The following is a 13,618-nucleotide window of genomic DNA, read 5'->3' as shown; positions in this document are numbered from 1 at the left end:
ACTGGTGTAGAATTGTCCTTTGCTTTGGTATTGGAACCATGGATTTAAGGGAGCAAAGCCCCAGCTTTAAACATTTTATTCTCCACGGGAGCAAGTCTGTTGATAGCTGAAATGACACTACCATAGCATACCCACTTCCTCTATAGATTCAAGCTATATTTTTTAGGCTCTGGCACTTGTAGCTCCGCTTGCTGTGAACTCAAAGGTAGGGGATTTCCCATTTTTATAGAAACGGTTGTACCAAAAAGAATGGAAACTCTGTATATTTTTATTTTTTCAAATCTTTTTGTTTAATTGCTTCTTGAAACTTATTAGTAGGTAAAGTTTGATATTGCACTTTCCAATGAAGATTCGAATCATGTAAATGGCACGAAAATAGAACAACATGACAGTGGTTGGATATCATTTTTTTTCTTTCTTATTTGTGGTGCACAATGCTTAAAAACACTAGTTTGCCCGTATCATAAGCATATCCATGCATATCTTACATTTCTTAGGCCAGATTTGCTATGATTTCTATTTCAATTTTGGATTGATTTCATGAAATAATCAACAAATAGATTTTTTGGTCAAGAAATTGAAATTGTTTGGTTGCTTCAATCTGAAAAATTTTAAGAATTAGAAATCCATTTAGTAGTTCAATTTATAATAGTAGTTCTCTATATTTCTTTGGGAGAGGGTGGTCGTGGTGGGCCGGCAAGCCTAAGGATAGGTAGGGGGTGGTGGCGGTGGCGGTGGTCATGGCAGTGATGGTGGTGCTGGTGCTGGTGTTGATGCAATTGTGATGGAGGCGGCGGCGGCGGCGGTGGCTGTGCCGGTGCCGGTGCCGGTGCCAGTGGCAGTGGCAGTGGCAGTGGCAGTGGCCGTGGGGTGGTGATGGTGAGACCATTAGGAGACGGGTGGTGTTTTATTTTTAAGATGAAATTACTGCTTTGCCATCAATTTAACCATGTGCTTATTAAAGAGCAAGAATGAAATCAATTTCAATTTCAAAATTGAAACAACTACTCAGCTATTTCAGAATTTCTATTCCATTTGATTTCTATTTCACTGAAATATATATATATATATTAGGACTCAGTGCCTTTCCAAAATTTATCTACAGGTACCAATATGATCTGAATGCACCAGCTGCTTCTCAGTTGCGTGTGACATCGACCAGGGATCTGAACATGAATGTTTCGGTGTCCAATGCAAATATGGTTTTTCAAGCGTATGCAAGCTGGGAGAATCTTAGTCATGCTCATGGATCCTATAAAAAAAAAGTAAGTCGTGTCTGGTATCTTTTACTATAATGTGTAGTCTTTGACTTATAGGTTGAACCTTCTCTGTCAGTTTACTTATGTACCTGAATATTCTCTATATCTTTGTTTTCCCATAAACAGGAAGCAGTTCCACCCATTAATGATGGGAATTCTATCATTGACATCCATCAAGAGAAGCAGTATTTCATTATTCCACAAAACAAGCTTGGGCAGGACATATTTATGCGAGCTACTGAAATCAGTGGACTCCCAAACATTATTAGGATGCCGTCAGGGGATATGAAGCCTATGAAGGTTCCAGTTTCAAAAAATATGTTGGACTCTCATCTGAAAGGAAAACTTGCCAACAAGCAGAGAATGATGGTTATGATTATCATTGCAGATGGACAGGTCTGATAGCTTCTCTTGGGTGCTTATGATGGAACTGATTCCAACTGGGATTGTCCCTAGAGCTTGATTTGAGCAATGGAAATTCATGCCGAGTTTCTATTATTTTTCCGATTTTATTATTGTAGTTATATAACTTGGATAGGGTTATCTAATCAAATTACAGCTTGACTTCAATGCTGGCTACTTATGAACAGTAGTCAGTTATATCATTAATAAAAACTGCTGAATGAAATTTTTATGAATGATAACTGAAGCGATCATTCCCTTCTCTTTGAAAGGATGAGTGGCTGGGGAGAAGATGCTTTTGGTGGTGATTCAGTATTTTTTTTAACCTACTATGGTTTCAAAGTTGATATACTTATGGAGCCTATTAAAATTAAGAAAAGGAAGTTATTAACTCTTTTTCTGAGGAGCTAGTTCATTTTTTTGTTCCTTCTAGTAGGTGTGCTGATTTTTTTTTTTTTTTTTTTTTTTGTGGGGGGGGGGGGGTTGGGGCAGTTGTTCTTGTTCTGTTTTTGTTGGGGCCAGTTCTTGTTTTGTTTTTGTTCTCTTACCCCTTTTCTGTGGGAGGTCTTTGGGTCGCCCTTGCTGTTTCATTTCTCTTTCTTTTGGGCTCATTTCTTGTTTTGTCTGGCCTTGTACCTCTCTCTCTCACACACACACACACACACATCTCCTTAATGAATAATGTTGTTGTCTACTAAAAGAAACAACAAAATGTTAGTCTGAAGTTTGGGTGAATAATAAATGCATTAAAATAAGAGGGGGGGGATATACAGCCCTGAGGGAAAAAGGAGAAAACAGAAGTACACAGCCTACAACGGCAGAAAAATAAAAAGCACAACTACAAAACAGCAGTCCCTCAAGAGGGAAAAAGGAGAAAACAGAAGTACACAGCCTACAACGGCAGAAAAATAAAAAGCACAACTACAAACAGCAGTCCCTCAAGAGGGGGTCGGGAGAGAATGATGGTATGGGGAAGACCCTAGGATACAACAGTGAGCCTGTGTCCCTAACAGGTTTGCGGGGATTCACATGGAGCTTAGAACTGACATCAAAGTAGATGGCTTTCCAAATCATATCATAAGGCCGGGAGTTGGAGTTCCATCTTCAAAGATTACGTTCCATCCATATGTGGTTTTTTGTTGCACAGAAGGCGAGCTTGCCAATGGTTTCACAGATGGAGGTCTCAGAAATGGTTATCACTCCAGAGATATTTTCTCAGAAGGGGAAGGTGGCACCTCCTAGAGAGCCAACAACTATTAAGGACTTCTCTCTAGATAGGACAAGAAACAAAAGGGAAAATGGAAAAGAGATAATCAGTATCTTCAACCTCATTCCAATAAAGGCAGCAAGCAGGAGGGACATGAATGTGGTGGTAGATCAGGAAGGATTGGGTGGGTAGGCAGTTGGAGAGGGATTAAGGCTATGAAGCTATGGTGAGGAATGTGGCCTTTAAACTAGATAATTTGTACCAAGGGGAAGGTGGGTTGCGGTTGCGTTTGCGTTTGTATTTGCAGTTGTGGTTACGGATAAGATCCCAAGCAGAGGAGGAGGAGAAGACACCAAAAGGGGAGGCGGATCAGATGATTTTGTCACCAAATCAACGATAACCCCGGGAAGGGGAAATTAGTGCTCAAAGATAGCATTGAGAAGGCCAATATTGACACTTTTAAGGTCAAGTGGAAGATGGGGATAGAGTTTTGGGGTGGTGAAGAATCTCTCTTGAACAGTTCTAAAATTTTGCAGAAGAAATACTGGTCTTGGGGTAGGCTGGTAGCGTCCATCGGGTACTTGGAGACGTTATAAAATATTTCATTACCAAAGAGAAGAAGAATACATCCTCCCCTTAAAGAGGGGGGGGAGAACAAAAAGCACAAACAAAACCCAACCCGCAAGAGGGTGGGGCTCAAAGAAGGGAGGGAGAAAGGCTCCAGGAGACAACAATATGTTTATTCCTTGGGGAATCAATACAAGGAGAGGAACTAGCAGAAAATGGAGTCCAACTCCCAAATCTGACGAAAAGGCCAAGAGTTGGAGGACCATTTCTTGAGATTACGCTCCCCCCAAATATGGTTGACAAGTAAACCCAAAACATCACAAATAGAAGTACCAACAAAAACCATATCCACCTAAATCCATTCCCTTTGGAAAGGGAGAATCCTATGAATTTTTTGCCAACATTTTCGAGAACTCCTTTCCAAATGCAAGAGCAGAGGGGATAAGAAAAAAAAAAAAGAAAAGAAAAGAAAAAAAAAAGAGGTGATTATATCTTCCATGGCATCCTAGCAGAGGCAGCATAAGGGTAAGACTAAGATATGATGATGGAGGAGAAACAAATGCGTTAAGAGGCAGTTAGAGAGACCTTGCCAGACGGTGAAGCTGTGGCCAAGGATATGGAATTTCAACCAGCAAATCTTGCACCAAAGAACTAAGGAGCCATGGGTTCGGATGAAACCCCAAGCCACTTTAAAGCTGAAAATGCTAGGAGGGACAATAGAAAAAATAATGTTATCCTCCCTACCCTGGCACAAGATCCTTAGTTCTAGACCTTTAGCCCTCCCTGGTATTTCCTATGTCATTAGCAATGGCTCCTCCGACTCCCTTTGGTTGGACCCATGGCACCCCACGGTTATCCTCTCCAACATTGTCTTCCCTAGAACCATATACTCCTTCAGGCTGCCCAGCTCTGCCCCGGTTACGTCCATCCTTTCCATCGATGGATGGTCTCCCCCCTCCTCTCCCCCCTTGCTAGACTTTGATCTTCCCTCCGCCCATCCCCCCAGGTCACCATGGGAGGGAAGACAAAGTCCTCTGGCTGCCCTCTTCGGCACATTCACCTCTGCCTCTGCTTGGGACTTCATTCGGATAAAAAACCCCCTCATTCCTTGGCATAACACCATTTGGTTTAAAGGCCATATAGCCTACCACAATTTCACTATTTGGTGTGCCCTATCGAACTGCCTCCCCACACAATCTTTCCTTATCTGCCGGCACATTCAGGTATTCCCCTCTTGTTGTTTGTGCTAGAATGGCACTGAAGATGCCGACCATCTTTTTTTCTCTTGCCCCTTATCCACTTCAGCCTAGAAGAAGGTTCTCAGCTCCATTTGACCATCCCGTAGATCCATCCTCCCCATGTCTAGAGAATGGAACTGGATTGACATGACTTTTGGCGGATCTTTTATTTGTGTTAAGGTTAGGTTTCTCGCCTTTGCGGCCACCATCAATCATATTTGGATGGAGCAAAATCTGCATAGAGGGACTTCCAGCTCTCGTTCTTTTGACAAGATTTGGAATGCCATCTTCTTTGATGTCAGCTCCAAGCTTGGTTGCCTTCGTCATCACATGGCTCGTAACCCCCCCAAGGAACGGGCTTATTGTTTTTTCTTGAGTCTTCTTCCCTCCACCATCCCCCCCTTGATGTTCCTCCTTTACCTTGGCTCTCTGGCCTTTGATGCCCTCTCTTGGTCTTGTACTTTGGTTTCCCCCCACCCTCCTCTCCTTTGTATATTCTTCCTCTTGGTAATGAATTTATTTATTCATCCAAAAAAAAGATATATTGAATCTAAATCAACATTGCAATCATGTTTGCAATTAATCGAGTCCCCTCCTTTGCTCCGATGATACTCCCCTCCTAAACTTTCCTATGCCTGCCTCGACTCCGATGGTCTCTAAAGTCGGGAACTACCATCCCCCTCCCCCCATCATCCCCCTCCTCCCTCCAACCTTCCTATTCCCTCCAGCCTCACTCAAACCTCCCTCTTGATTCAAACCCTCCCCCTTTCCTCCCCAAACCCTAGGTTTCATTTTCCAATCCTTCACCTTCCTCTTCCAGAGATGGTCATTCCCTGTTCTTCATTTCCCCCACTATTGTAGATGACAAGAAAGTTGGAATGTGCCCTTCTGGCCTCCTGGATCTCAAAATCGCAAAGTGGAAACATTGTCTGATTGGGAACTTCCTTGGAAGCAGACAACCGTTCAATATTGTGAAAGCATCTCTATTCAACCAATGGCATACTTGTGGCCAACTCTTTCTTTATGCTAGATAATGGAATCTTCATCTTCACATTTTACTCTGAAGAAGACAAGCTATCGGAAATGCTCTTGCGGGAATGGAAGCCGATTGATTGTCACTAACTAGCAAGTCAATCACCAACTTGAGCCTAATGGCATAGGTCATAGGAGATTGGAAAGGGAGATGGACTTGAAGTCTGACATGACAGAAGTGCCTCCCTTCTTAGGAATGAGGCAAAGGAAGGTGTGGTTAACCCCCTTGATTGGGATAGGATTGAAAAAAAAAATATCTTTTGATGGCCTTGAATAGATCATCTTTAATAAAATCCCAGCAAGCTGAGAAGAAGCCAATACTAAAAGCATTAGGACCAGGAGCTCTGTTAGCCTTGTGAGAGTGGATAGTGGTAACAATTTCATCCTCAGTGGGGATAGCCTAGAGGGCCCTGTTGATGTGATTAGGGATGAATTTGTTGAAAAGATTCTCAAGAATGGAATCAAAGGAAGCCGAAGGCGACCTGAACAACTACTTAAAGTTATTAACTGCCATTGCTTTAATATCCTCAACACAATGCAAGGAGGACCCATTTGAGTCAGTAGAGAGGAGAGAACTGAAGAAACATTTTTTTTTTTTCATCTGCCAAGGGGCATTATGAATGTCTAATTGATGCCTCAACTGAGTACCTGATAACTTATCCTTGCAGTCCAAAACCTATGAGGAGATATTCCCGAAGGAGTTTTGAGTTCTACACTTTAATAGCACATTTCATATTACGAGGCTTCCTGGCAAAAGCAAGGAGAGGGGATGAAAATGCTTGAACAGGCTTGTCCCAAGCTTCTCTGACAATGGAGAGAAAATTTGGGTGACTGTGAGAGGACCACATATCAAAATATTTGAAAGGCTTGGGGCCAAAGGAGATATGTGGCTGCATAAGCAAGGAGATGGGGCAATGGTCAGAGATACCTAAGGGGTCAAAGGAGGCATGGGAGGAGAGACAAGAGGATAGTCAAGTTTCATTAACAGGCACTTTTATCGAGCTTACAAGCAATCTGGTAGTTACCACTTCTTTTGTTGTGCCAAGTGAAGGCCTGATCATCTCAGATCATTCACACCAATATCCTCGTTACAGTCATTAAAAGCATCCACTGAAGCCATATTTAACTGATCACTGCCTTGCTTTTCATGACCATAGCGAACCACATTAAAATCTCATCTCAAACCCCATGAAAGAGAACCAACCTGGCCAGCAATACAACGAAGATCACTCCAAAGAGAGGCTCTCTTAGAAGGACAATTGGAAGTATATGTAACAGTGAACAACAAACTGGAACTCCCCAAGGTGTCCAAGATATTGAGATGGAGGATCTGAGAGGTGGAGGAAAGCAGGGTAGTGCAAATTTTACAGGGAGACCAAAGGAACCAATGCGGCCATTAAGGTGATGGGAATAGTTGGTTTGCAGGGACCAACTTGGGGCAATGGAAGAAGCAATACGGATTGCAGTAGACTCTTTAACTCTGGTTTTGATGAGGCAGCAGAAGCTCAGATGAAGAACTTAATATGGGAGCAAACAGCAGAATGTTTTGGTCGGATTCTGGCAAATAAATATAATGTTGTTTGGACAGTATATACTGTTTCTGGGAAATGAAAGCATATCCTAAATCTATGTAGGAATGTTGTTTCCTTGTAGAGACCTGCTTTCCTTGTTCAAAGTAAGTTTTGGTTTTTATTTGCTTATTTTTCTACTGTCTGAGGGGAAATTACCTTGCGGAAACACCTTTGTAGTTTTCTCCTAGAGCTTGTGTCTAAAACGGAGGACCAACAAATATTTGTTTCTGATATAAAACATAAGAATAAAAGCACGTGGTAGAGTTAGTGTTTCAATTTCTTGTTGAGATGATTTCACTTTCAGATTGTTCTATTCCATATTTAGACTGTTTCCTGTGTTCTTACCTCTAACACTTATCATGTATCAATGCAGTTACCCAGTGTTGAAGGATTGTCTGCACATGAATATATGGTAACAGTACGCCTAGTGCCGAACGAGTTACTTCCTATTGGGTCATTACTGAGGCAACAAAGTTCACGCACTTGTGGCTGTAGTTCAGATCGTCGCTCAACTCCTGGGCTTGAGTTTGTGAACTGGAGTGAGACATTTTTTTTCAAAGTTGATTCACCGGTATGTGACAAATTGATCATCAATTCTTAGACCCATAAGGTTCACTTCTGGGACAAACTTTTATTTTCAAGAATCAATCTGAAATGGATCAATTGTTACAATAATCTCCATTACTTAATAGTTAGGAAAACATGAAAATAGGTCATATGATCTGATCTATCAGTTTCTTTTATTTCCTACTAGTGTTTCTTAGTGTATATATTATTCTTATTCAAACTCAGAGTCTATATTATTCTTACTATCATCTATAGTGAAGTGGGCAGTGTGAAGTGGCATAATGTAGCCCCTACAGGGATGAAACAGAGGCGAAAGGATTCTTCCTTAATTTCTTCCCTTCTTTGAATGCATTTAATATTCAACCCCCCCCCCCCAAAAAAAAATCCACTAACTTTCAGTAGCCAATACAGTCTGTCACTGTCGTCCCCTAACCAATATTTATTGCCAGAATCCAACCAAAACATGAAATAAAAATAAAAGAAGACTCTAAATACCCAAACTTAATTTCAAAGAACGAAGACAAATTGTCCTGTAAATAATGAAAAAACTTGGCAAAAAAACCTAAAAAACATGGGTAAACATTACTAACCAGGGGTATAATTATCCCAGCAAATGATTGCAGTTATGCAGCTTTCTATTTTGAAGAGACGTAAGTTGTAAGGGGATGATACCCTCCTCTCCGGTGGCTCCCACCGCCGGAACTCCCTTCCTTCCCTTCCCTAACTCCTCTCCCAACCTTCCCTCCTCCCCTGCCTCTCCCAAGACTTGGTCCACTGTTGCTCGCTCGCTCGCTCCTCCTCTCAACTCCCCAAATCTGGCCATCCCCTCTTCTTCATACCTCCATCATAAACGACTCAAAGATTGGTCTCTGCCCTCCTGGCCTGCTTGAACCAGAAATCAGCAAATGGAGAAATTGTGTTATCAGCCACTTCCTGGGTGCTCCCCCCCCCCCTCCACATTGTCAAAGCTTCCCTCTCCAACAATGGAAGATCCATGTGGCACCCTTTCCTCCTTTCTCCTCCAAAACGGCCTTTTCATCTTCAACTTCTCTGCTGTTGAGGACAAGGTCACTGCGCACTGGAATGTGGTCCCTGGTACATTTGTAGGAAACCAATCTTCCTGCATGCCTGGGATGAATACACCTCCCTCACCAAAATCGACCTTCAATCCATACCTGTCTCGGTCTGCCTTCCTAACCTCCCTCTCCACTTCTAGTGTCTCAAAGGGTTGAGTATTGTCAGGTCCATCATCGGCAAGCCGCTTTTCTCAGATTTAAGAACTAAAGTTATGGACAAATTAGCATATGCCAGAATCTGTATTGAAGTCTCTGCTGAACAAGTTCTTCCCTCTTCAGTTGCCATCTGTCCATCTCAGATTGGGAAGGCTTCTCCTTTGTTCAACAAATAAACTATGATTGGATACCCCCTCATGCACTATTTGAAAAGCTTTTGCCATAATATGGCCTCCTACATTGCTCCCTTGGCTACATCCTCTGATAACCTTCATCAAGTTGAAGCTAATGCTACTGCTGTTGAGAAAGATATCTCCATTGAACCTTGTGGCAGGAGATTAAGCCGCCGGAAACACGATGGAAAAGAAGTCGCATGGCCAATCCGAATCCTGACGATGACAGGCCTGCCTCTCTGGACCCTTTGGTTCACCAGTCCTTGCTCCTTGGACAAAACCGATTCTCCTTTCTTCTTGCGATGTCTGCTACTGATGATGATGAGGATGTCCCCTCCCCCAGCACCCCTACCCATCAATCGCCTCGAGCCTCCCATTCTCTGTCCCCCTCTTTTGTTGATACTTCCACACTCCATCCTTCTTCTCACTACAGACCTTCCTTTTCAAGCTCCGGTGCGAATGCATGTGTCCTCTTTGTTCCCCTCCCTTTACCTGCCTCCTTTCCTTCCCTTGTGGACCCCGCCTTCTCCACCGGCATTCCTCTCCCTTCAGCCCCTTTCTTTGGTCATGGGCCTATCCCTTCTCTTATTAGGCCTGAGACCTCTCACCTCCTCATCCAGTCTCATGCTTTATCCACTAGGCATGACGCCTTTGTTTCTGGGCCTGGGCCTGGAACTTTGCAACTTACCTTCTCCAATATTCCTCTTGGACCTAGGCCAAACCCTCTTAACTACTTCCTCCCAAATCCTTCTGCCTTTTCGGCCTCCTTCCAAACCTGACCACCCCCAACCCGAATATCTCATCTTCATCGCCCGATACCTTTGGCCTCACGCTTCTACGACCCCTCTCTACCTCAAACCTCCATAGCCATCACTAACACTCCCTTTTACCTTTGCCTACCTTGCTTAACAATTACCATGACCTATTGTCCTCTACCTTGCTCTATGACCACCCCTTTCTCATCCCGTTACTGCTTATCCCTGTCGCCTCTATAACGCCCCCTTGCACAAGCTCACCTCCTTGAATGGCTTCTCTACTCTTTGCCAATCCCTGTTTAAAGGCTCCTATGCTTCTTACAGGACTCTTTTGGCCTCCCAAGGCTGCCCTGATTAGCTCATGCCCCCGGCTAACCATTCCTCCTGCATCCTCTGGCTCTGTGCCCATGAGCCCTTTCACTAAATCTAGCCAGCAGCCTTGTCATACCGTGGAAGGTTCTCCAACGACTCTTCGGTCCACTCAGGCCCATCCTGAGCATATATTCACCTCCCTTGGTTCTTCAATCGACACTCACTGGTGCAATCATCTCCCCGGGATCTCCATAGGATCCGTGCCTGCCCGCCTGCCACACCTTGCAAGGTTCTCCGTCAACTCTCAGGTCCGCTCAAGCCCATTCTAAGCCCACTGTGGGGGCCCCTGTCTTTATATTGCCACAGAGTCTCATTTCAGTGATCCTCCCCTCCTTAGGTCCGTAGTGCAACCTACTAGTGCACAAGAAGTTATCTCTGCTAGCTCTCGGTCTAACATTGAGGCCACTGGTTCTCCTCTGGCTACCTTAAAACATATCTCTTAGACCTCTATACTGCCTGGCATCACTTCAAAGAAGAAACAAAGGCTCACCAGATCCTCCTCTCAAGGAAGCATGTGCCCCCTCTAAATCCAAATCCAAATCCAAAATTGCCCCTCTTCCTTCTCCTCTCAAGGAGTATCACAGAAAACAAAAATTCAAGCTAGCTATGGGTACCTCCAAATCCACCACCGCACCCCCCAAATGATCCCTTGGATAATCTGGAATGTTTGAGGCCTTAATTTCTCTGCCAAGCATGCCTCAATTCGATCCCTCATCAAATCCTCCAAATCTTCCCTTTGCTACCTTCTTGAAACCAAAGTCCTTGAGCCAATGCTCCTTGTATTGCCTCCTCCATTGCTCCCTCTTGGTCCTTCCTCTCTAACTACACCAATTGCCAAGTGATCATATTTGAATTCTCTGGAATCCCTCTTGATCAACCTCTCTGTAATCTCCTTCTCTCCCCAATTTATTCACCAATCCATTTCCTTCCCCTCCCGTTCCTTTCGAACTTGCTTCCTTACTTCTATCTATGCTCATAATCAAGCCCAGGATAGGCTTCTTCTCTGGAATGACTTGCACTCCATTGCCCCCTCAATTGGATCCCTCCCCTAGGGTCTTGGAGGAGATTTTAAAGTGGTCAGAGTTAGCCACGAAAAAGTTGGTGGAGATCCCATTGGCCTTACCTTTATCGACCCCTTCAATGACTACATTGATGATTTGGCCATGAACGACCTGAGATGGTTTGGAGCCAATTTCACATGGTAGAACCGCAGGAGTGCAGTGGCCAGAATTGCTTGCAAGCTTGATAAAATCCTCGTTAATGAGGATTGGCTGGATATTTTCCCATCCTCTCATGCCACCTTTGATCTCCCCAAGATTTCTGATCCCTCTCCCATCTCCCTCGTCGTCCACCCCCACATCTCCTTTGACCCAAAGCCTTTTAAGTTCTTTGACATGTGGTCTCTCCATCAGGATTTTCTCCCCATCGTCCATGATGCTAAGGCCATCCCGATCCAAACCTTCTCCTCTCCCCTCATTGCCTTTGCCAGGAAGCTCAGGAGTGTTAAATCCGCTCTCAAGATTTAGAACTCCGCTTCTTTTAGCTATATATCCTCGAGAGTTTTCACCTGTGGGTCCAAGCTTGAGCTCGTCCAACCATAGTTTTTAAGGCGGTAAGGCGACGGATGCGTTTGAGGGTCTTTCGGAGCGCCTTAGTGATAAGGCGGGCACAAAGCATCGCCTTATCGACTAAAGCGTTCCTGTATAATTTTTTTATAGAACCAATCTATTTGGCTCAAATCCTAGTTGAATCCTATTACTCATATGTTAAATAAATATTAAAGGTTTATATTCATACCAATGTAAGATATTCATCAAGAAAACAAATCAATAAAGTGAATAAACTAAGTTCATCTTCATCAATCATCAATCATCAATCATCAATCATATTAACATATAATATACATACATAATTATGAAACAAAATTATAAATATAAAAAAAAGATAACATAAAAAATACAAGTATTTATTATACTTACCTCTATGATGCCAAAATGAGTGCCTAAGCCCTAAGGTCATCCACTATAATTCTACTCCTGTCAAAGAAGAATAAAGCTCACCGCTGCCAGAGCAAAATGGTCGTGTGGATCAGTGGTTCTTCCTTGTTCCTTAATTCCTTCTTAAAGCCCTTTCTTAAAACCCTTGACAAAATCCAAACCCTGTTTGTGAATCGGGTTTTTATTTTGTTTGTTTTGGTTATTTTTGGTGGAGTAAAGCTGATCCCATACATCTCAAGTGTTAACAAAACTATACACCTACCAATAAAAAATCTACATTTGGAATTCATCAAGTAATTTTAAAATGTGTTTAAAAAAAAAAAACCCATAAGGCGCCACTTCACATAAGGCGGAGCACTGCCTTACCATCTCTAGACCGCATGAGCGCCAAGGCATCGCCTTACCAGCGCCTTAAAAACTATGCGTCCAATATAGACTCCAGAGAGATATTCTTAATGTCTCCCTAGTTGAGGAAGAGAAGACTATTTCCTCTGATCTCCCCTCTCTTCTGGCTCAAGAAGAAAGCTTCCTCATAAAGAAATTCAGAATCAAATGGCTCGAGCTAGGGGACTCCAACACCTCTTACTTCCATCGATCCCTCAAAGCTAGAATTCCCTTGTTAGTCCAAATTAATCTGCTTTTATCGCTGGAAGAAGTATTGCTAATAACATTATCCTTTATCACGAGATCATTCGTGGCTTTGATAAGAAATCTCACTCCTCTGCCCTTCTCAAAATTGACATTCACAAAGCTTACAACTCTATCCGATGGGATTTCATCTCCAGAGTCGTCCTCTGTCGGCATCAGATAAGGCTACTCCCTTTCCCCCCTTCCTTTCTTCCCTAGCCTTGAGGTTTTGCGGATGATCTTAGGATCTTCTCTAAGGCAGATCCCCTTTCCATATCCTTCATTATGCCCTCCCTCCATCTCTTTAAGCATCTTTCAGGCCTCCACAAAACCCAACCTTTTCCTATCGGGGGTTTCTGTCCTTTTCTAGGCAAACCTCTTTAGTATTATTGGATTCTCCCTGGGCTCCCTTCCCGTAAAATATCTTGGCCTTCCCTTTATTTCTTCCAGACTTTCGGCCTATCATTGCACCCTCCTTCTAGACCTTCTAAAGAAGAAACTCCAGCTTTGGAAGGGTAAAGACCTCACTTATGCTGGTCGTCTGGTCCTTATAAGATCTGACCTCTAATCCATGTATCTCTACTAGTCAGGCATCTTTCCTCTCCCTGTTGCCACCTCC

The 13,618-nt window shown here is 43.2% G+C and overlaps 1 protein-coding gene across 1 annotated transcript in view; it reads left to right on the top strand.

Annotated features, from left to right (window-relative positions):
* Nucleotides 1-13,618, top strand: part of LOC122086853 — a 191,273-nt gene that overhangs the window by 134,945 nt on the left and 42,710 nt on the right. Inside the window, 3 exon segments of the mRNA XM_042655792.1 lie at nt 1,106-1,265; nt 1,386-1,655; nt 7,650-7,847. Of these exon segments, the coding sequence (XP_042511726.1) occupies nt 1,106-1,265; nt 1,386-1,655; nt 7,650-7,847 (628 nt within the window).

This window comes from Macadamia integrifolia, chromosome 8 (assembly GCF_013358625.1).
Source record: "Macadamia integrifolia cultivar HAES 741 chromosome 8, SCU_Mint_v3, whole genome shotgun sequence".
NCBI lineage: Eukaryota > Viridiplantae > Streptophyta > Magnoliopsida > Proteales > Proteaceae > Macadamia > Macadamia integrifolia.
The sequence above is the reverse complement of the archived record's forward strand: the minus strand, read 5'-3'. Positions and strand labels throughout refer to the sequence as shown.